This window comes from Mandrillus leucophaeus, unplaced genomic scaffold (genome assembly GCF_000951045.1).
Source record: "Mandrillus leucophaeus isolate KB7577 unplaced genomic scaffold, Mleu.le_1.0 Scaffold395, whole genome shotgun sequence".
In the NCBI taxonomy this organism is placed as follows: Eukaryota; Metazoa; Chordata; class Mammalia; order Primates; family Cercopithecidae; genus Mandrillus; species Mandrillus leucophaeus.
Genome location: NW_012104198.1, coordinates 2504713 through 2527074, shown reverse-complemented (window position 1 = coordinate 2527074; position 22362 = coordinate 2504713). Strand labels below are relative to the sequence as shown.

Genomic DNA, 22362 nt, shown 5'->3' with positions numbered 1-22362 from the left:
TTAAAGGAACCAGTTCCATAAAATGTCACCCTTGAATTTCCTGGGCTTCAAATATCCTCATCTGTAAATTGGCGATAGTAATAGGACCCACAACCTTCAGTTATTATGATTAAATTGGCCGGGTGCAGTGGCTCACACCTGTAATCCTAGCACATTGGGAGGCTGAGGCAGGCAAATCACTTGAGCTCAGGAGTTTGAGACCAGCCTGGGCAACATGGTGAAACCCTGTCTCTACCAAAAATAGAAAAATTATCCGGGCATGGTGTCAAATGCCTGTGGTCCCAGCTCCCGGGAGGCTGAGATGGGAGGACTGCTTGAGCCCAGGTGGCAGAGATTGCAGTGAGCCAAGATCATGTCACTGCACTCCAGCCTGGGTGACAGAGTGAGACCCCATCTCAAAAAAAAAAAAAAAAGATTAAATAGATTAACATATATAAAATACCTTGAACAGTACCCAGGACATTGTCTCATAAATATTGTTCTTGTTAACGTTACACGTTTGTGCAGTGAAATAGAGTCTATTCTTTATCAATCATGTTACAAAAGAGTATTTAATATTAAAAGACACTGATAAGCTTGTTACATGGACAAGGGAGATGCTGAGTCAATACAATACAGTGGGATCTTTCAGTGACTTTAAAACATTGTTCAATTGATTGTATTTGTTATAAAAATAGTGTGGAAAATAACAGCTTCGAATTTTATGTCAGTTGATGTTAAGATCCAACAGGAAGTTTACCCTGATAACGTTAAGATGAACAATTTGAAACGCAGCTTCCTGCTGGAAGTTGAAATAGAGATGATTCAGATAGCCTCCTTGGATCCAAACCCCAAAGCTTATTTTGCCTAATTCTATCTTCTGTCTTTAGAAACTCAAGCCTCAAGCTTTCTGGGGGCATCCAAGTCCAACCATCCCAGTCACACACACACAACCGACCTTATTCATCCCAGGGGTGTGCAGAGGCCCACTGCAAGAACTGGTGAACTTTCAAGGCGTCTTTACATATATGATGATTTTTTATTACATTATTCAAGTTTTGCTTGGACAAGATTGTGCTGCTAAAAAGTGGCCTACACCACTTTTTTTTTTTTTTTTTTTTTTTTTAAGACAGGGTTTCACTCCCGTCACCCAGGCTGGAGTGCAGTGGCGCGATCTTAGCTCACTACAACCACCGCGTCCTGGGCTCAAGCGATCCTCCTGTCACAACCTCCCGAGTAGCTGGGACTGCAAGCGCCCGCCACCATACCCGGCTAATTTTTGTAGTTTTAGTAGAGATAGGGTTTCACCATGTTGGCCAGGTTGGTCTTGAACTCCTGGCCTCAAGTGATCCACCTGCCTCGGCCTCCCTAAGTGCTGGGATTACAGGCGTAAGCCACCGCGCCCGGCCCTACACCACTTTTAAAAGTCGTGTTTCTTCTCTTTTTTATAATGTACTTCTGATTTCTAGGGAATGATTCGCAAACTCACCCCTGACGCTATGTCCCTTAGACACTATCCTTCCATATACAAAAAGTGCCATTAACGAGTGGGTAGAACTCGAGGGGTGGAGTCTCCGTCCTTGGGCCTGAAGCGAATGTCCCTCAATGCGCCTGCGAGACTCCCACGCCCTGGGAAGGATGTCTATCGATTCGCTCTGGGCTCGGCAGCTCTTTCTGATAGCAGGCAGCCATCTTGCTTGGAGCCTGAGAAAGGGAGGAGAGACAGAAGGAACCGGCGACAGTGGTCTCAGGGCCGCTCCGGGGGGCCTCAAGAACCGGAGGCAGCCCCGGAGGTGGTTCCCGATCCCGGGCTATGCTCTTGGACCTGAGAAGGGAAGGCGGAGGGCGGCGGGGACAGGATGGATGGGGAATGTCAAGCAAGGAATGCTAGGCGGGGGAGGGGCGTTGCTATGGCGACTGGGGAGGGGCGGTGTCTGTTCTGAATCGCTGTGTGTCACCCCGGCGCTGCCCAGGAAGGGCAGGGCTGGGGCGATGACCATGGTAACAGCCGGGTGGGAGTTCGTGACATCTCCGGCACGGAGGGACTCGATGTCTATGGCAGTGGTCGCCTGGCGGACGGGACGGAACTAGATCCCTTCGCTCGGGACGCTCACATTCCAGGCCCTTGTCCTGCAGGCTCCCGCGGGCGGACACGCCAGAGGAGGAGGCCGGGGAATGGCCGCGGTGTGGCAGCAAGTCTTAGCAGTGGACGCGAGGTGAGGCGTGGGGTCGAAGCCCATGGGAGCAGAACTTACTGTGGTGCATGCGCAATGGCGATAAGTGAGGCTGGGCGGAGAACTTGCCTTAATGCGGCTGCGTGGGCATGCCGGAGGTGAGCATGCGCAGTAGCGGGGGCGGGCACGCCCGCGGTGAGTTGGCTGGGCCGGAGAGGAGTCTAAACAGCAAGCCGGGAAAGTGTGGTCAGATATAGGCATGCGCAACGACGCTGCCTGTGAGAGGGAGGTGGGGCTCAGGCTAGTGACATCCTATCCCCTATGGGTGTCCCCTGGACTTTTTTTTTTTTTTACATCATCACTTCCCCATTCTGACCCCATCACCTCCCAACGCTGACCCCCTTAATGTCATTCTGACTTCTGTCGCCCTGGTATACCGACCCCAATTATTGTCTGCACTGACTCAGTCACCCCGTATGGACCCCAGCAGGGCAGCAGACTGACATTGTTGTCTGCAAACTGACCTCATGACCATGCTCATTATTACTGCAGACTCACTCCCACTGCAGGACCAAGAGGTCCCCCGTCACCACTGCTAGTCATTCTAACCACCCAGGCCCCAGTCACTGCCACACACCTCACTCTCCTGCCCTATCTCCCGAGCTGATTGATTCCCTCTGTCCTGTGCCTGCTGCCTGCCCTGCATCCTGACCCTGCAGGTACAACGCGTACCGCACACCAACGTTTCCACAGTTTCGGACGCAGTATATCCGCCGGCGCAGCCAGCTGCTGCGGGAGAATGCCAAGGCTGGGCACCCCCCAGCGCTGCGTCGGCAGTACCTGAGGCTTCGGGGGCAGCTGCTGGGCCAGCGCTACGGACCCCTCTCCGAGCCAGGCAGTGCTCGTGCCTATAGCAACAGCATCGTCCGCAGTAGCCGCACTACTCTTGACCGCATGGAGGTGAGCTCCTGGCCACATTCACCCCCTGGGCATACCCTGCCTACACACATTCACTCCACTGACTTTCATCAAGCACCTGCTCTTTGCTGGGCACTGTTCTGCATCAGCAGAGGACAAAAATATAATATGCCAAGTAAATCAATAAACAGACAATAAACTTGGTAAACAGGTCAGTAAACATATAACAAGCCCTATCTTGAGTATCTGCTGAGCAGGGGGAGGGCAGGAACAGCAGAACTCATGAGGAAGCCACTGTACAAGCGGGCAGCGGTGGTGGTGGCAGGGGGCACGGTGAGAAGTGATCTGGCTCTAGGTAGATTTTCAGGGCTCCACACCTCAAAGGTTCTCGAGTTTTTTGCAGGATGCACCCATCCTGACCCTTTCCATTTGCAGGACTTTGAGGATGATCCTCGGGCCCTGGGGGCCCGTGGGCACCGTCGTTCTGTCAGCCGAGGCTCCTACCAGCTGCAGGCACAGATGAACCGTGCTGTCTATGAGGACAGGTATGCACAGAGGCAACCAAGGCTGGGGGTGGGTTGCGAGGAGGAGAGGGGCCCTGGGGCAATGGCAGACTGAACACTTTTGCATCTACCTCCTGTCACCCCTCACTTCCTATTGGGGCCCAGGCCCCCTGGCAGCGTGGTGCCCACGTCAGCAGCAGAGGCAAGTCGGGCCATGGCCGGGGACACATCACTGAGCGAGAACTATGCCTTTGCGGGCATGTACCATGTTTTTGACCAGCACGTGGATGAGGCAGGTGAGCCAGTGGGTGGCGGGTTCCATCACCAAGCATTTGCCCAAACTGTGACAACCAACCAAGGCATCCTTTTCTGAATCCAAGGCCCCTGGCACACCTCCAAAGGAGGAATGACCATCCGTAAAGCCTTTTGCAGACTGAAAATCCCTCTGCAAAGTGGTCTGCAGAGTCTCAGTGCTTCGTCTATTGGAAAGGGCCTCAGAAGCCTAAGAGAGCCCTTTGCAGCAGGCTGCCTGGGTTCCTGAGTCACTTGGAAGAGTTCAAAGCCTTTGCTGATGATAAATCCCCTTGCAGAGGGCAGAGTGGGCTACAGTGTCAAGGGTTTTGCAAACTGCCAAGAACTTGATTATAAAGTGTTCGCTAAGACAGGAACTTTCTCACATTGCAGAAGACTTGCAATCTGCAAAGGAGCTGCTAAGACTTAGGGAGTTTTGGCAGAGAGTCTTCTGGGGTTACAGTTCCCTTTGTCAGCCAAGGAAAGCCCTTTGCTGAGGCCACTGTGCCTCATGCCGTGGGGCCCCAGCCCCTGGCACACACGTCAGAGCCTTTTAGAGAGAAAAGTGCCCAATGAGTGTGCAGACTCCCACTAATGGCTTCTTGGCATTGCAGTCCCAAGGGTGCGCTTCGCGAATGATGACCGGCACCGCCTGGCCTGCTGCTCACTCGACGGCAGCATCTCCCTGTGCCAGCTGGTGCCCGCCCCACCCACAGTGCTTCGTGTGCTACGGGGCCACACCCGTGGTGTCTCTGACTTCGCCTGGTCCCTCTCCAATGACATCCTCGTGTCCACCTCACTGGATGCCACCATGCGCATCTGGGCCTCTGAGGATGGCCGCTGCATCCGGGAGATCCCTGACCCTGATGGCGCTGAACTGCTCTGCTGCACCTTCCAGCCCGTCAACAACAACCTCACCGTGGTCAGGCTCCAGGACACCCACTCATCAAGGGCTGATGGGCTGGGTCAGGAAGGCCATCTGAGGGATTCAGAGTATAAGGAGGGACAGCCAGGGGGGCCTAGGATCCCCCTGCACCCACCCAATCTCGTCACAGCAGTCCTAGTGTGGTCAGACTTAAAAGGGAAGCAAATCAGAAGACAGGGGAGTGGGCCGGGCGCGGTGGCTCATGCCTGTAATCCCAGCACTTTGGGAGGCCGAGGCGGGTGGATCACGAGGTCAGGAGATCGAGACCATCCTGGCTAACACAGTGAAACCCCGTTTCTGCTAAAAATACAAAAACTTAGCCGGGTGTGGTGACGGGCGCCTGTAGTCCCAGCTACTCGGGAGGCTGAGGCAGGAGAATGGCATGAACCTGGGAGGTAGAGCTTGCAGTGAGCCGAGCTGGCGCCACTGGGTGACAGAGCGAGACTCCGTCTCAAAAAAAAAAAAAAAAGGGGGAGTGCCATTCTTGGTCTGGGATGGCCTTGCTGTGGTATACTCCAGGGAGCACTGGCCAGGGGCAGGGTTCTGGCTCTGGGGCCCCTTTGGTCCCATCAGCTGCAGTCCTACAGTTTTCCAACTGCAGGGGCTACCTCTGAGGAGCAGGATGATGAGGCTGAGCCTTGTCTGGTCTGTCAGTGGCCCCACCATGTCAGACTCCAGGGTAGATTGGTCAGAGAGCAGGGGAAGGACATTAGAAAGTCTGGTGTAACCCGGAGTGGGGTGGGGTGAACTGCAGAGGAACCGACTAAGGGTGAGCTTGTGGGCCGGGATTCTCCCCACATCAGCAGCAGCCCCACAAGTTCCAGAAAGGAGCAGCCAGGGAGCAGGGAAAAGCTGGGATCATAGGCCTAGATGGGCCCTGTGGTTCTCACACTGTGGGAGGACCAGCCAAGGGGCAGCATGATGGCTCCGAAGGCCCTTTAGTCCCATAGGCAGGTGGCCTACTCTGGGCAGATTGCAAAAGGGGCTGGCTAGGGAGGTGGATTCATGCCTGGTCACCTTGTCTACCTGCCACAGCCGCACTGTGAATAGACTCAGGGACTAGCCAGTCGCATCAACAGCAGCCCCATTGTGGTCAGACTCAAGGAGGGCCTGGCTGGGAGCAGGATGATGGTCTGTGCATTCTCCCCACAGGTGGGGAACGCCAAGCACAACGTGCATGTCATGAACATCTCCACGGGCAAGAAAGTGAAGGGGGGCTCCAGCAAGCTGACGGGCCGTGTCCTTGCTCTGTCCTTTGATGCCCCTGGCCGGCTGCTCTGGGCGGGTGATGACCGGGGCAGTGTCTTCTCTTTCCTCTTCGACATGGCCACGGGTAGGCAGACAGCAGGCCTGCATCTGAGTGCTCGCCCTCCAGCCCTTCCAGGGCACAGCCCTCACCCTCACCCTCGCCTTTGCCTTCCCTCCCTCTGCTGCTGCAGGGAAGCTGACCAAAGCCAAGCGTCTGGTGGTGCATGAGGGGAGCCCTGTGACCAGCATCTCAGCCCGGTCCTGGGTCAGCCGCGAGGCCCGGGATCCCTCACTGCTCATCAATGCTTGCCTCAACAAGCTGCTGCTCTACAGGTGGGTCCCCCATCAGGGCCTCCTGGAGATGGAGGGCCTGCCTGCTCCAGCACACTGGGACAGTAGCTCATCTCCTCCATCAGGTTAATTTAATTGAGGGAGCAGTAGTAGCAGTTAACAGTAATAGCAATAGTGAGCGCGTTTACAGCAATCACTGCGGCCAGGCCCGTTCGAAGCAGTTTCCACGTATCACCATATTGAATCCTTGCACCGACCTGTGAGGTAGGTGCCGTTATTATTTCCATTTTGCAGGCGAGCAAACTGAAGCATAAAATAGATTAGGGCTACCTAAAGCAGAGGCCTGTTTTCCTTTCTTTTTTCTTTTATTGTTTTTGTTTTTGCGGGGGGCAATTTGGGGGTTACTGTCCCCACTCACATCTGTCATGTTGCCCAAATGCAGTTCTCAGCCTGGGCCACACATTGAAATGACCTGAAGAGCTTTAAAAACTCTTGCCCGGGCCCCTCTGCAGGCCAGTAATTTCAGAAGCTTTGGGATGGGCCTGGGCATTGGTAGATTGAGAAATTCCCTAAGCGATATCTAGCCAGGCCTGAAAACCACTGCCTAAGAGGATGCTTTTTATTCTACCCCTTTATTTCTCTTCTCCTTTTTAAACAATTTCTATATATACTTAAATTTTTTAAAATTTAAGTGTACCCTTAAGTTTGTACCCATTTCCCACAGCCTCTCCTTTCTTCCTCCTGCCACCTCTGGCCTCCTTCTGCCACAGTAAAGCCCATTAACGATCCACATCTTTCCACATATCCTTGTCTGTCTACAAATCCTAGGCGTGTACACATATCCGCGTGTGTTTTTGTTTGTGAGACAGGGTTTTGCTGTTACCCAGATTGGAGTGCAGTGGCATGATCATGGCTCACTGCAACCTCCAATTCCTGGGCTCATGCGATTCTCCCACCTCAGCCTAAGTAGCTGAGATTACAGGCACACGCCACCATGCTCGGCCAACTTTTTTAATCTATTTTTTGTAGAGATGAGGTTTTGCTGTGTTACCCAGTCTGGTCTCGAACTCATGGCCTCAAGTGATCCGCGCACTTTGGCCTCCCAAAGTGCTGGGATTACAGGCGTGAGCCACCTTGCCTAGCTCCCACCACAGTTTTGAAGGAAAGACGTTTTAAAGAAATGGCCTTTTCCGGCCAGGCACAGTGGCTCACGCTTGTAATCCCAGCACTTTGGGAGGCCAAGGCGGGTGGATCACCTGAGGTCAGGAGTCCGAGACCAGCCTGGCCAACATGGCAAATCCCCTTCTGTACTAAAAATACAAAAATTAGCTGAGCTTGGTGGCAGGTGCCTATAATCTCAGCTACTCGGGAGGCTGAGGCTGGAGAATTGCTTGAACTTGGGAGGCGGAGGTTGCAGTGAGCTGAGATGGTGCCACTGCACTCCAGCCTGGACGACAGAGCCAGACTCCATCTCTTAAAAAAGAAAGAAAAAAGAAATGGCCTTTCCTACATTTCAAGTTTCTCACCATGCGATGCCTTGTGGCAACCCCCCAGGTCACCTGTGGGGACTGTGGTTTATTCTAAGGGCTGTGCAGTTTTCCACAGTGTGGGCGTACCATAGTGTGTTTATTTCCTCTCTTTGTGCCTGTCTTAACACCAGGATCTTTTAGAGACTCTTAGAAAGAAAAGCTAGTGAATGAAACTGCAGAGGCTCCCATTTATACCAACAGAGATGGTTTCTGAACCATCAGTAACTCACACATCAGCCCCTATTTATAGTTTATGCAGTCATCTCAGAATTGGGTGTCATAAGCTGGGTGTGGTGTGTGCCTATAGGTAGTCCCAGCTACTCGGGAGGCTGAGGCGGGAGGATCACTTGAGCCTGGGAGGTTGAGGCTGCAGTGAGCCATGATCGCACCACTATACTCCAGCCTGGGTGACAGAGTGAGATCCTGTCTCAAAAACTAAAACAAAAAAAACGGGTTTCATGCACCTTGAAAAGAACTTAGGCACAGGGGTGGGGACATAGGCCCACAACTTGTCTCCCTGCTGGGGCTGTGTTTTGACCCGGTCTGTCCTCCTGTCAGGGTGGTAGACAACGAGGGGACCCTGCAGCTGAAGAGAAGCTTCCCCATTGAACAGAGCTCACATCCTGTGCGCAGCATCTTCTGTCCCCTCATGTCGTTCCGCCAGGGGGCCTGCGTGGGTGAGTCCTGTAGGGACAGGGGATCTGGGTGACTGGGGAGGGGCAGGAGCCAGGGCTGGTGCCAACCTGGCTCAGACATCATGACACTCTGATGCCCTGACTTCCTGGGCCTCATGACCCCTCCTGCCCCAACAGCCTCACTCTGGGACTCACAGCTCCAAACAGCTGAGAGAACTCACAGTTTGCACTTGGTCTCAGCCAAAAGGCTGAGAAGTGATGAAAACTCACACTTTGAACGCACTTCCCCCCAAACAGCCCAGAGACCTCGCACTCTGCACACAGTACCGAAACAGCCAGGCGACCTCCCATCTAGGGATGGGGCCCCCTCAAACCTCCCCAAGCCATGCTAGGACCTCACACCTCGGACATACACCCTTCAACACCTCAGACACCTCAGGGACTTCCCACCACGGGCACCCCAGGCGCCTCCCGATGGCCTCTCCCTCTCACCCCGACAGTGACGGGCAGTGAGGACATGTGCGTGCACTTCTTTGATGTGGAGCGGGCGGCCAAGGCTGCCGTCAACAAGCTGCAGGGCCACAGTGCACCTGTGCTTGATGTCAGCTTCAACTGCGACGAGAGCCTACTGGCCTCCAGTGACGCCAGCGGCATGGTCATCGTCTGGAGGCGGGAGCAGAAGTAGGGTCCTGTCAGCCCTGCTGCTGTCCTCCATCCCACCCCTCTTACTCCAGCCTCGTGTTGTAAATAAAGTTTCGGTGGTCGTGCTGAGGGCCAGCTCCCAACTCTGCCAGGGACGGGCAGGGCAGCGGGCAGCTCCAGGAACACGGTGGAACGGGGTTCATTGACTCATTCGTGCATTCATGCATCGACGGATTTCATTCATTCCACAAGCATTGATTGAATGTCTGCTGGGTCACAGGCACCGCCTTAACTGTTTTACACACTCATGCATTTGATAGACTTTAGTGAGCCCCGACCGTGTGCCAGGAACTGTTCTGGGCACTGGGGATACTGCTCTGACCTAAACTGACAGAAATGCCTGCCCTCATTGGGCTTGCATCATAATGGAGACAGTAGACAAAAATACGGAACAGGCCAGCTAACGATGAGTGGTGTGAAGAAAATAAAGCAAGGATGGGAGACAGAGCTGCAGAAGTTGGGGGAGTGGGCTCTTTATGGTGACAGCATCAGGGAAGATGATCCTGACAGGGTGACTTTTTTGTTCTTGAGACAGGGTCTCACTCTGTCACCCAGGTTGGAATGCAGTGGCATGACCATAGCTCACTGCAGCCTCAATCTCCGGGACTCAAGTGGCCCTCACTTAAGCCTCCCAAGTAGCTGGGACTATGGGTGTGTGCCACCACATCCAGGTACTTTTTGTATTTTTAGTAGAGACGGGATCTCGCCATGTTGCCCAGGTTGGTCTCGAACTCCTGGGCTCAAGCGATCCACTCGCCTCAGCCTCCCAAAGTGCTGGGATTACAGGCGTGAACCACCACACCTGGCTCAGGGTGACATTTAAATAAAGACTTGAATGAAGTGAGTGGGAGTCATAGTGTAGGGGGAGAACATTTTAGGCAGAGAGAAAGCCAGCCTAAAGGCACTGAGGCTAGAGCGCTCCAGAAGGATCATTGTGTATGCCAGAGTCTTGCTGGACCAGAGTGTGACAGTAGATGAGGTCAGACAGGCCAGATGCTTCATGGGCCACAGTGAGGACTTTGGCTTTTTTTCTGAGTGGGGGTGACCAGAAGGTCTCAAGCAGAGGAGGGATATGATCTGACTTGGTCATAGAGGCTCCCTCTGGCTGCTGAAGGGAACAAATTGGGGGTGGGCGTAGAAGCAGGGGACCCAGCAGGAGACCCCTCTGAGCGCAGTGATGGGGACTTGCACCAGGGTAGTGACAGTGGAGGAGTTGGCAGGGAATGTTGGGTTGGACCCCCAGCGGGTTCACCATGTTAGGCTGCAGGACTCTGCTGCCTCCTCAGGGGGCGATATCCCCAGACTCCTCCACACAGCAGCCCTTGCCTGGGCTCCACCTCTCTCTCTGCATAGTGTTGTTTCTTGAAAGCAGGGAGCAGACGTGTTGGGTCCCGGAGCCCCAAGCTGGTGCAGGAGCAACTGGAAGTTAAGGCTGACCTGGGGCCTCCTGCTGTGTGGTGGAATCTGCATCCCTCAACCACCCTTGTCTCCTCCCAGCCCCATTCAGGGTGCAAATTCCAGCCCTGGAACAGCTTAGAGACCAAAAAGTGATGTTAAGTATTTGAGGGGAGCCCCGAGAGAGGAGAAAAAGGTTTGAGTATTGATGGGGGTAAATAACCAAAATCGCTTATCAGTGGCCTGTGTCACCAGAAAATGTCAAAGTTACCTGAAGCGGCAAAGAGGCTCTTGCTCCGTCCCCTCCCTTCCTCCTCAGCTCCATTTGTTGCCACATATGCGTTGACTGGAACTGCGACTGACATCTTGGGACCTTAGGGTCAGTCCACAGCTTGGTAGAGACTCCAGCTTGGTCCAGTGTTGCTGAGCTGCTGAACTCGCACCAACAGTCTTGTTGGAGGGAAATAATCTCCCGTTTGTTCAGTCCAGTTATTTGACAGTGTGATTACTTTTACCCCAAGCATTTCTATCTGGCACTTCCATCTAATAGACCTCAGGGTACATGGTGGTGAGATAGGGACATCAGTGAGCTAGATTGTTCCCGTGGTAAAGGTCATGTGTGTGTGTGTGTGTCATGGTCCCCAATACCAGTCCCAGGCCCAGTGATTTGCTAGGAGGACTTCCAGGACTCAGTATGTGGTTGTATTCATGGCTGTGATTGATTTATTACAACAAAAAGATATAGAGCAAAATCAACAAAAAGAAATGGTGTGCAGGACCAACTCCCAGAGAGACCCAGTGACAAGTTTCCAGGGCTCCTCTCTCATTGGAGTCACAGAAGATGTGCTTGGTTCACAGTAATGGGTTGTGACAATACATGCGAAATGTTGCCAACCAAGGAAGCTCAATTAGAGACTCAGCACCCAGAAGTTTTGTTGTTGTTGTTGTTGTTTTGTTTTGCTTTGTTTTGGGGGGCGGGTCTTGCTCTGATGCCCAGGCTGGAATGCAATGGCGTGATCTCGGCTCACTGCAGCCTCCACCTCCTGGGTTCAAGCGATCCTTGGGCCTCAGCTTCTCGAATAGCTGGGACTACAGGCGCACACCAGCAAGCCCAGCTAATTTTTGTATTTTTAGTAGGGATGGAGTTTCACCATGTTGGCCAGGCTGGTCTTGAACTCCTGACCTCAAGTGATCCTCCCACCTCAGCCTCCCAAACTGCTGGGATTACAGGCGTGAGCGCCTGGCTGATATCAAGTTTTTACTGGGGTATGGTCACACAGGCACCCCCTGCCTGGCACCTACCCAAATCCCAGACTCCCAAAAGGAAAGCAGGGGCTCAGCATAAACCACCTTTTTAAATTATTATTATTGAGACGGAGTCTCGCTCTGTCGCCAGGCTGGAGTGCAGTGGTGCGATCTCGGCTTACTGCAACCTCTGCCTCCTGGGTTCAAGCAATTCTGCCTCAGCTTCCTGAGTAGCTGGGACTACAAGCGCGTGCCACCATGCTCAGCTAACTTTTGTATTTTTAGTAGAGACGGGGTTTCACCATATTGGCCAGGCTGGTCTCCATCTCTTGACCTTGTGATCCGCCCACCTCGACCTCCCAAGATACTGGGATTACAGGCGTGAGCCACTGCTCCCGGCCCACTTTTTAATACAAACAGCTTAGGTAGAGTAAGCCATTCTTTTTTATTTTTTATTTTTTTCTTTTTTTGAGACAGGGTCTCACTTTGTTGCCCAGGCTGGAGTGCAGTGGCTCAAACACGGTTCGCTGCAGCCTCAACCTCCCAGGCTCAAGCGGTCCTGCTGCTTCAGCCTCCAAAGTAGCTGGGACCACAGACATGCACCACCACAACCCCAGCTGATTTTTGTAGAGATGGGTTTCACCATGTTGCCCAGGCTGGTCTTGAACTCCTGGGCTCAAGTGATCCTCCCACCTTGGCCTCCCAAAGTGCTGGGATTACAGGTGTGAGCCACCACGCCCGGCCAGAGTGAGCCGTTCTTATCTCTTAGGGAATGGTGGGAACCCTCCTGGAATCTATGTTCCTAGACACCAGTCAAGGGCCAACCTTGAAGCAGGCCTTTCCAAAGATCGCAGTTGAGGCCTGCTCTGTTACTGTTTTTCTGCACAGTATGCAACACCACACAGATGCCCAGTTTCCACCAAGGTCTGTGGATGGCAAGATAATTTTGAGGAACCTCCTTTTTCACTAACATTTTTCTTCTTTTGTTTACACTCTTCACATTCTCTATTGAGTCTAGATTCAAGATGATTGATCATGAATATTGTTGTGCATGATTTTGGGGGTCTCCTCTTTGTGAAATTTTGAGGTGGCAGATTTGACATTCTACTTTAAACTCATCTTGGTGGTACTTTTCTTGACTCACCACCTAAGGGGGAATAGATAATGCAGAAAGAATAAAAATAGTGTTATCAGTCGCATTTGGGCCTCGGTTAACTTGTCCAGCATCACTGGTTTCACATCAGATCTGAAGCTCTGTCAACCATTCCACTATCAATGCCACTCTGGTCTTGCCTCAAATCGAGGCTTTGATTAATTGTTCCCTGCCCTTTGTCTGACGTTGAACCTGTGTGTTTGTCAACTACTTCACCATCAAGAGCCTCTCTGGGCCAGGCGCGGTGGCTCATACCTGTAATCCCAGCACTTTAGGAGGCCAAGGCGGGCAGATCACGAGGTCAGGAGATCAAGACCATCCTGGCTGACACGGTGAAACCCCGTCTCTACTAAAAATACGAAAAAATTAGCAGGGCGTGGTGGCGGGCGCCTGTAGTCCCAGCTACTCAGGAGGCTGAGGTAGGAGAATCGCTTGAACCCGGGAGGCGGAGGTTGCAGTGAGCCGAGATCGCGCCACTCCACTCCAGCCTGGGCGACAGAGGGAGACTCCGTGTCAAAAACAAAAAACAAAAAAACAAAAAAAATGGCTGGGCGCAGTGGCTCACGCCTGTAATCCCAGCACTTTGGGAGGCCGAGGTGGTGGATCACGAGGTCAGGATATTGAGACCATCCTGCCCAACATGGTGAAACCCCGTCTCTACTAAAAATGCAAAAATTAGCTGGATTTGGTGGCGTGTGCCTGTAATCCCAGCTACTCAGGAGGCTGAGGCACGAGAATAGCTTGAACCCAACAGGCGGAGGTTGCAGTGAGCCAAGATTGCGCCACTGCACTACAGTCTGGTGAAAAACTCTGTCTCAAAAAAAAAAAAAAAAAAAAAAAAAGCCTCTCTGGTCTCAGAACGAAGCTGGGCCTTTGTTAACTATTACCCCACTGGTGTACCACTGGTCAAATCTCAAACCAGGGCTACTGTATAATATTTCACTAGCAATTGACTTCTGATCTGACCTTGAACTGAACTTGGGCTTCTATTGACTACTGTATTTTGTGATCAGCGCCCTTTTGCTCCATTCCAACCTCGAGGATCCTCAGTCCTGACCTTGCATCTGGGCCTCTGTTAATTATTTCACCACCAATGCCCTTATGGTGTCAATTCCAATCTGCACTTCTGTATTAATGGTTGTACCACTGGTTGGGCACAGTGTCTCACGCCTGTAATCCTAACACTTTGGGTGGCCGAGGCAGGCGGGTCACCTGAGGTCGGGAGTTTGAGACCAGCGTGACCAACATGGAGAAGCACCGTCTCTACTAAAAATACAAAATTAGCTGGGAGTGGTGGTGCATGCCTGTAATCTCAGCTACTCAGGAGGCTGAGGCACGAGAATAGCTTGAACCCAACAGGCGGAGGTTGCAGTGAGCCAAGATTGTGCCATTGCACCCCAGCCCTGGGCAACAAGAGCAAAACTCCGTCTCAAACCCCAAACGACAACAACAACAAAACAGTTGTACCATGAATGCCCATGGAGTCTACACTTAAGCCCAGGCCTCTGTTAACTAGTCTACTATCATTGACTCTTTGGTCTGACCTCAGACCTGGGCATCTCTTTTTTTTTTTTTTTTTTTTTGAACATAGAGTCTTGCTCTGTTGCCCAGGCTGGAGTGCAGTGGTGCCATCTCGGCTCACTGCAAGCTCCGCCTCCCGGGTTCATGCCATTCTCTTGCCTCAGCCTCCTGAGTAGCTGGGACTACAGGCGCCTGCCACCACACCTGGCTAATTTTTTTGTATTTTTTAGTAGAGACGGGGTTTCACTATGTTGGCCAGGATGGTCTCGATCTCCTGACCTTATGATCTGCCTGCCTTCGCCTCTCAAAGTGCTGGGATTACAGGTGTGAGCCACCGCACCCGGCCCTGGGCATCTCTTAATGTTTCTTTCACCAGCACCTATGACCTCAAACCCAGGCACTTTATTTATTTATTTTTATTTTTTATTTTTTTTAAGACAGAGTCTCGCTCTGTTGCCCAGGCTGGACTGCAGTGGCATGATCTCGGCTCACTGCAACCTCCTGCTCCTGGGTTCAAGCGATTCTCCTGCCTCAGTCTCCTGCGTAGCCAGGATTACAGGTGCCTGCCACCACGCCCAGCTAATTTTTGTATTTTTAGTAGAGATGGAGTTTCACCATGTTGGCCAGGCTGGTCTCAAACTCCTGACCTCAAGTGATCCTCCTGCTTTGGCTCCTAAAGTGCTGGGATTACAGGCGTGAGCCACCGCACCCGGCTGACCTTCATTTGATGTTCTAGCTTAAAGGTCCTTCTGGTCTCGAATCAAACCTGGACCTCGGTTCACTTTTCATCCAACAGTGCCACATGGGTCATGCCTGGTCTTCTTTTTAACTGTTCAACCTTCAGACTCTTCTCATCTGACTTTGAATATAGGCCATTTTGACTCACACCATCAATTGGTCTGATCTCAAATCTGGTCTCCTGTTAAGCATCAATGTTCTTCTGGCTGAACATGTTCTCAAAATCTGGGTTCTCTTTTCTTTTCTTCTTTTTTTTAGACGGAGTCTCGCTCTGTTGCCAGGGCTGGAGTGCGGTGGCGCGATCGCGGCTGACTGTAACCTCCGCCTCCCAGGTTCAAGCGATTCTCCTGCCTCAGCCTCCCGAGTAGCTGGGACTACAGGCACGTGCCACCACGCCTGGCTAATTTTTGTACTTTTAGTAGAGACAGGGTTTCACCATGTTGGCCAGGATGGTCTCAATCTCTTGACCTCATGCTCTGCCCGCCTCGGCCTCCCAAAGTGCTGGGATTACAGGCATGAGCCACCGCGCCTGGCCACCGGGTTCTCTTTTCTAGTCATTCCACATTCAATATCATCCTGGTCCCTAATCAGAGCTCTTCCACTATCCTTGCTCTCTAGTCTGTCTGATTCTTAACCAGGACTTACATTTCCTATTTCATATTTAAAGATCTACTGGTCTAGTTAGCCAACACAGCCATTTAACTATCCCCAAATCCTTCCACTCCAAGCCTTCTCAAACCAGTCTTCTGTTAAATATACCACCAACTCCCATCTGGTTTGACCTTGAATCTGATCCTCTGATAACTGCTCCATCGCCAGTGTCCTGTGGATCTGTCATTGAAATTGTATAGTTATCTCTTCCAACACCAGTGCCCCTAGAGTGTGAACTCAAACCCCAGGCTCTGTTAAGTATTCTAGACTTGAGTCCACTCTGAACTGACCTCAAACCTAGATATTAATTTGATTGTCCTCATCCCTTTTTCTCTGGTCTGACCCTAAACTACGGTCTCTGTTAACTGTTATGCCTGGAACGTTCCTCTAGTCTGAGTTCAAGCATTTGCTAACTATCCCAATATCAAATCCCTCCTCTTTGTCTAGATATTTAACAGAATAATTAAAGCAGAACTATTTAAAAATCCTTGCCCCTCTTACTTGACCTCAAATCTGGGTGTCTTTATTCCATCATCAGTGCTTTTTCTGGTCTATTATTGAACTCTGTGTATTAATTCTCCTATCATTAATGTCCGCATCTGACTTTAAACTATGGTCTCTGTTCATTCTTCCGCTATAAATTCCTCTCTGGTAGTGTTGCCTTCCACACAGACCTCTGATAAAACTACCACTGTTAATGCCCCCTTAAACAAGGACTTTGGTTAGTGAGTTTACCATCAATACCCTCCTGTTTTATTTTTTTATTTTTATTGAGACAGAGTCTTGCTCTTGTCACCCAGGCTGGAGTGCAGTGGCACGATCTTGGCTTACTGAAACCTCTGCCTCCCGGGTTCAAGTGATTCTCCTGCCTCAGCCTCCTGAATAGCTGGGATTACGGGTGTGTGCCACCACGCGTGGTTAACTTTTTTTTTTTTTTTTTTTTGAGACAGTCTCACTGTGTTGTCCAGGCTGGAGTGCAGTGGCACGATCTCAGCTTACTGCAACCTCTGCTTCCTGAGTTCAAGTGATTCTGACCCCACCTCCTGAGTAACTGGTATTACAGGCATGCACCACCATGCCCAGCTAACTTTTGTATTTTTAGTAGAGACAGGGTTTCGCCATGTTGGCCAGGCTGGTCTCAAACTCCTGGACCTCAAGGGATCCACCTGCCTCTACCTCCCAAAGTGCTGGGATTACAGGGGTGAGCTATCACGCCTGGCTGATACCTTCCTATTTATAAAGCACTGGCCCTGGCATGTGTTAACTAGTCCATCACCCATGCCCTATTTTCTGACCTTGAACTTGGACCATTGTTTGTTTTTGAGACAGAGTTTCTTTTTTTTTTTTTTTTTTTTTTTTTGTGATGGAGTCTTGCCCTGTCGCCCAGGCTGGAGTGCGGTGGCGCGATCTCAGGTCACTGCAATCTCTGCCTCTGGGGCTCAAGTGATTCTCCTGCCTCAGCCTCCTGAGTAGCTGGGACTACAGGCGAGCGCCACCAGGCCTGGCTAATTTTTTGTATTTTTAGTAGAGACAGGGTTTCACCATGTTGGCCAGGCTAGTCTGGAACTCCTGACCTCAGGTGATCTGTCCGCCTCAGCCTTCCAAAGTGCTGGGATTACAGACGTGAGGCACCGCGCCCGACTGGACCATTGTTAAGTGTCTCTATATCCATGCCTCTTCGGTTACACTTTAAACCTGGGCTTATGGCAAATACTTCAGCATTAGTGGCCTTCAGATCTGAACCCAAATATAGGAGATTAAATTACTGGACTTATAAGGGCTTCACAGTGGTCACTATTAAGGAAATGCAGACTGCAGTCCAGATATAATGGGGTGAGAGACTGCAGTGTGGACAAAAATGTCCACAGAAATAAATGTGAGTTCTAGTGGAGTCACAGACTAGGGTGTGGACACTCCTAGGATCTATACCTGACACTGTGTGACCCCAGGAATTTCTGCACCCTGCTCTGTGTGACACCAGAAGTAGTCATGTCCCAGTATGTATGTGGCCAGGAGTGTCCACATTCTAGTCTTTGTGGCCTGAGGATTGTTGGCATCCTGGTCCCTGAACCCGTAAGTTCACCCTCCAGTCTGTGTGACCCATAGGTGTCCAAATTCCTATTTGTGTGAACCCAGAAGTGTTCATATCACAGTCAATATGAGGATCTATACCTAGTGTGTCTGACCCCAGCATTTCCAAACTGCAGTCTATGTGACCCATGGGGTTCACATCCCAAGTATGCCTCCACCCTGCCTGTGTGACTCTCACAGCATCGAAACCCCTGTTTCTGTGATCTCAGAAGAGTTCACATTCCCATTCACAAAGGAGAGAATATATAGTCTTTCATTTCTGCTGCTGATAATTAGAGAAACGTAGATTCAATTTTTTTTTTTTTTTTTTGAGATGGAGTCTAGCTCTATCGCCAGGCTAGAGTGCAGTGGCATGATTTTGGCTCACTGCGACCTCTGCCTCCCGGGTTCCAGCGATTCTCCTGCCTCAGCCTCCCGAGTAGCTGGGATTACATGCGTCCACCACCACATCCAGCTAATTTTTGTATTTTTCGTAGAGACAGGGTTTCACCATGTTGGTCAGGATGGTCTCAATCTCTTGACCTTGTGATCCACCCTCCTCGGCCTCCCAAAGTGCTGGGATTACAGGCGTGAGCCACCGCGCCTGGCCTCAACTGTATATTTTTTTTTAACCTAAAGGTAATCACAAGTGGAATTAAAAACAGGGATAGGTTGGCACAGCAGCTCATGCCTATAATCCTAGCAGTTTCGGAGGCTGAGGTGGGTAGATCACTTGAGGCCAGGAGTTTGAGACCAGCCTGGCCAACACAGTGAAACCTTGTCTCTACCAAAAAAATACGAAAATTAGCCAGATGTGGTGGCATGTGCCTGTAGTCCCAGCTACTCAGGAGCCTGAGGCAGGAGAATCACTTGAACCTGGGAGGCAGAGGCTATGGTGAGCCGAGATCGTGCCACTGCACTCCAGCCTGGGTGACAGAGTGAGACCTGTCTCAGGAAAAAAAAAAAAAAAATGACAAGGGCACTCAGACTGAATGAATATTCCAAGAAACAACCAAATGATATCTGAATCAATATGATTCAGAAAGTTTTTTAATGATGCATAAAAATGCATGAGAAAAGTAAGGAGAGAAAACAGCAGTTACAATAGAAGTTCAAGATAAAATTAAGGGAAAAAAGCATTAGACAGTCAAAGAGGACCCTTTTTATTGATGAAGGGCATGATCAACATTGAAAATACAAGTCATGAATTCCTGTATTCCATACAAGAGACCAAATCTTTAGCTAAAGGAATGGAAGAGAGCCAACTGAATCCTAGCCAAGCTCATGCATATGGCTGGATCAAATTAAGCAGTCTTCACAGCAGACACTAAAAATTGAAATGGGCGTATCAATTAGGGTTAGTGGACAACAGAGGAAAAGCGAGGAAGTGGACACATGGTTTACCCATTTTCTCACCGTGGACCCAAGAAAGGATACTTTGGTGACCTTGGGTGTTCTCTCTTGCAGTGAATATAAGTGGCTACAGTACAATGTTGAGCACTCTTATGAGACCTTGACATGACTATACTAAGTTCATTTTCAGGTGCTTATTCAAAGGGGAAGTCACTGATGGCAAATTCTAACTCACAGCCTCATCTGTATAGAAAAGATGTGCCGTGATCGTGCCACTGCACTCCAGCCTGGGCAACAGAGTGAGACCTTCTCTCTAAATAGTAACAGTAAGTTCCAAAACAAAACAAAACAACAACTTATAGTGGCCATAAGCTCAAGACCACAATGTAATCGTGGTTAGAAATTAGTACTCGATTATACAGAAGAAGCCATTAAGCCCCTCCTACCACAGCTAACTGAGGTTCTGGCTGGTGGCTCTGGGGCTTTGTCCTCCATCTGTCCATGGTGATGCTCTAGCATTACATAACAGGGTTGGTCTGGTCAGCTCTCAACACATCGACATAACTTACTCTTGCATCCGAGAGATTATTCAAGTGCCAAGTACCACCACTTTCTTCTTCTTCTTTTTTTTTCCCTTGAGACAGAATCTTGCTGTGTCATCCAGGCTAGAGTGCAGTGGCGCCATCTGGGCTCACTGCAACCTCAAGCTATTCTCGTGCCTCAGCCTCCCGAGTAGCTGGGACCACAGATGCACGGCACCACGCCCAGCTAATTTTTGTATTTTTAGTAGAGACAGGTTTTGCCACATTGGTCAGGCTGGTCTCGGAACTCCTGGCCTCAAGTGATCCACCCACCTGGGCCTCCCAAAGTGCTGGGATTACAGGTGTGAACCACCACACCCAGCCACTTTCAACTCTTCATTGTTGAGTTTTTCTAAGTTAAAACAACCTGCTTCTTGAGCTATGCTGCATATTACATGTTTCAGGAACTCCCCGCAGACTGATTTCTCAGCTCCGGAAACATGCAATCCATCTGTTATTCCCTTGGACTTTTTGCTTTCTTCATTTTAGAGATGGGGGAGGGTCTCACTATGCTGCCCAGGCTGGACTTGGCCTCCTGGGCTCAAGAGATCTTCTCACCCTTGCCTCTCAAGTGGCTGGGACTACAGGTGTGAGCCACTATGCCCAGCTTTTTGATATATCGATTCCCTCAGAACCAGGTGGAAACATGTTCTGAATAAAAGCCAGTCCTGGGTTTTCTTGCTCTGCTCACCAGCTTGGTTGTGTTGGGCTGAGCCTTATAGAACACAGTGCCAGAGACCTTCTCAGGGTCACTTCCTGTACCCTTGACTTTGAGCTGCAACCCTCTGGTTTTCTCAGGTGAGCTTTCTTGACTCTTTCCACTACTCTTCAGCTGATAAACAAAGTGACCATTCCACTCATGTGCTTTTCCCTGGGGTAACTCCTGGTGGATGCAGTCTTGGGACCCCTTAGTTTCACTGGGCAGTGTCACAGGCAGGCTCTTTAGAAGCAGAATTTGAGCTGGAACTTGGGGCACAGGAGGTTTATCAGTTGATGTAAAGGGAAGGAGGAGGAAGCAGGATTGGGCAGGGGGAGAGCTGAGTACAGATGCAAGCCGCACCGCACAAAGCCTTGGCCAGCCCAGCGGGGAGCTCTGGAGCAGGGATGGCGTGGCAGAGTGTTTTGGGGTAAAGGGCATGAGCTTGGGGAAGTGGTTCTCTGCAGACCCTGAAGGAGCTGACAGCTGGAGGCTGCCTGCCCACCGCACTCCCTGCAGCTGCACAGCGAGCCTTTCCTTGAACGGTGTCTCAGTGGTGCACGTTTTTTGTTGTTGTTGTTGTTTGTTTGTTTGCTTGCTTTTTTGAGACAGAATCTTGCTCTGTCACTCAGGCTAGAGTGTAGTGGCATGATCTTTGCTCATTGCAACCTCTGCCTCCCGGGTTAAAGCGATTCTCATGCCTCAGCCACCCAAGTAGCTGGAATTACAGGCGTGCGCCACCACACATCTCTACTGTTTTTAGTAGAGATGGGGTTTCAGCATGTCGACCAGGCTGGTCTCAAACTCCCGATCTCAAGTGATCCGCCCGCCTCGGCCTCCCAAAGTGCTGGGATTCCAGGCGTGAGCCACCATGCACGGCCAGTGGTACACATCTTTGTCTCCCACTGTCAGGAAAGGTATGGGGAGGGACTGTGAAAAGAAATGGGTGGCCACTGGGTAAGTAACTGGGGACCCAGGGAAAATCCTGTTACTCCCATGACTCACCCACATGGTCCTGAGCCAGTCACTTTACCACTCTGTGCCTCAGTTTCCTCAAGACTCAGTTGAGGGTTGGGGAGTACATCCATTCACTCTTCTGACCTATATTGACTGAGTATCTCTATGTGCCAGGCACTGTGCCAAGTTATAACAGTCAACAAGGCACACAAAACCTCTGCCCTCAGGGAGCTGACATTGCCAAGAACCCCTCAGATCTATGCAGTGACCCAGAGTGAGGGCAGATGTTACCCTGGCCTTGCTTGCAATGATCGTGATGCACAGAGAGCACCGTGGCCTCACTGCATATTCAGACAGATGACAGCCTGACATGGAAGCTGAGGAAAGAATCAGTGGCATCCACATGGTAACAGGAAGGAGGGAGCCACTGTGGGTCCTTGAGCAGGAGCACAGAGATATCAGTGCGGCACTTCAGAAGAGCAATTCCAGTGGCAATCAATAGAAAAAGACCTTTTTACTGCATGTCACCCTGCCCCTTAGGTGAGTCAAATTAAGGCAAATAGACAGCCGGGGCCAGGCCACCCTGTCCCCTGTTATGTTTTTGGTTTTGGTTTGTTTATAGCTGAGTTATTCCCTAGTGGTGGCAGTGATGATTGGGAAATTGGCTTTCTGATCTGACCATTTGGTGACTTCTAGGAATCAATGAACGGATGTTGGCAGAGAACAGCAGGAGTCAGGCATGTTAGCCTGTGCCTCTCGAATCTCTTGCCCTGTGGTTAACTGTGTGAAAATGAGTCATTAAGCTC

General features: G+C 50.9%; 1 protein-coding gene across 1 annotated transcript; it reads left to right on the top strand.

Annotated features, from left to right (window-relative positions):
• The first annotated feature begins 1957 nt into the window (after window positions 1–1957).
• On the top strand, window positions 1958–9328 carry WDR13 (WD repeat domain 13). Its single transcript, XM_011991417.1, has 10 exons — window positions 1958–1980; window positions 2116–2195; window positions 2873–3113; window positions 3507–3616; window positions 3740–3870; window positions 4480–4787; window positions 5943–6123; window positions 6230–6371; window positions 8417–8535; window positions 8994–9328. The coding sequence occupies exons 1-10, from the start codon at window positions 1972–1974 to the stop codon at window positions 9176–9178; spliced, it is 1506 nt and encodes a 501-aa protein (XP_011846807.1). The 5' UTR covers window positions 1958–1971; the 3' UTR covers window positions 9179–9328.
• Window positions 9329–22362: the final 13034 nt, after the last annotated feature.

Bases quoted from the DNA above. Each gene is read 5' to 3' on its own strand.
- WDR13 (XM_011991417.1), top strand. The intron at 3,617-3,739 runs GTATGCACAGAG...ATTGGGGCCCAG, and splicing joins CGTGCTGTCTATGAGGACAG to GCCCCCTGGCAGCGTGGTGC. The intron at 8,536-8,993 runs GTGAGTCCTGTA...TCACCCCGACAG, and splicing joins CCGCCAGGGGGCCTGCGTGG to TGACGGGCAGTGAGGACATG.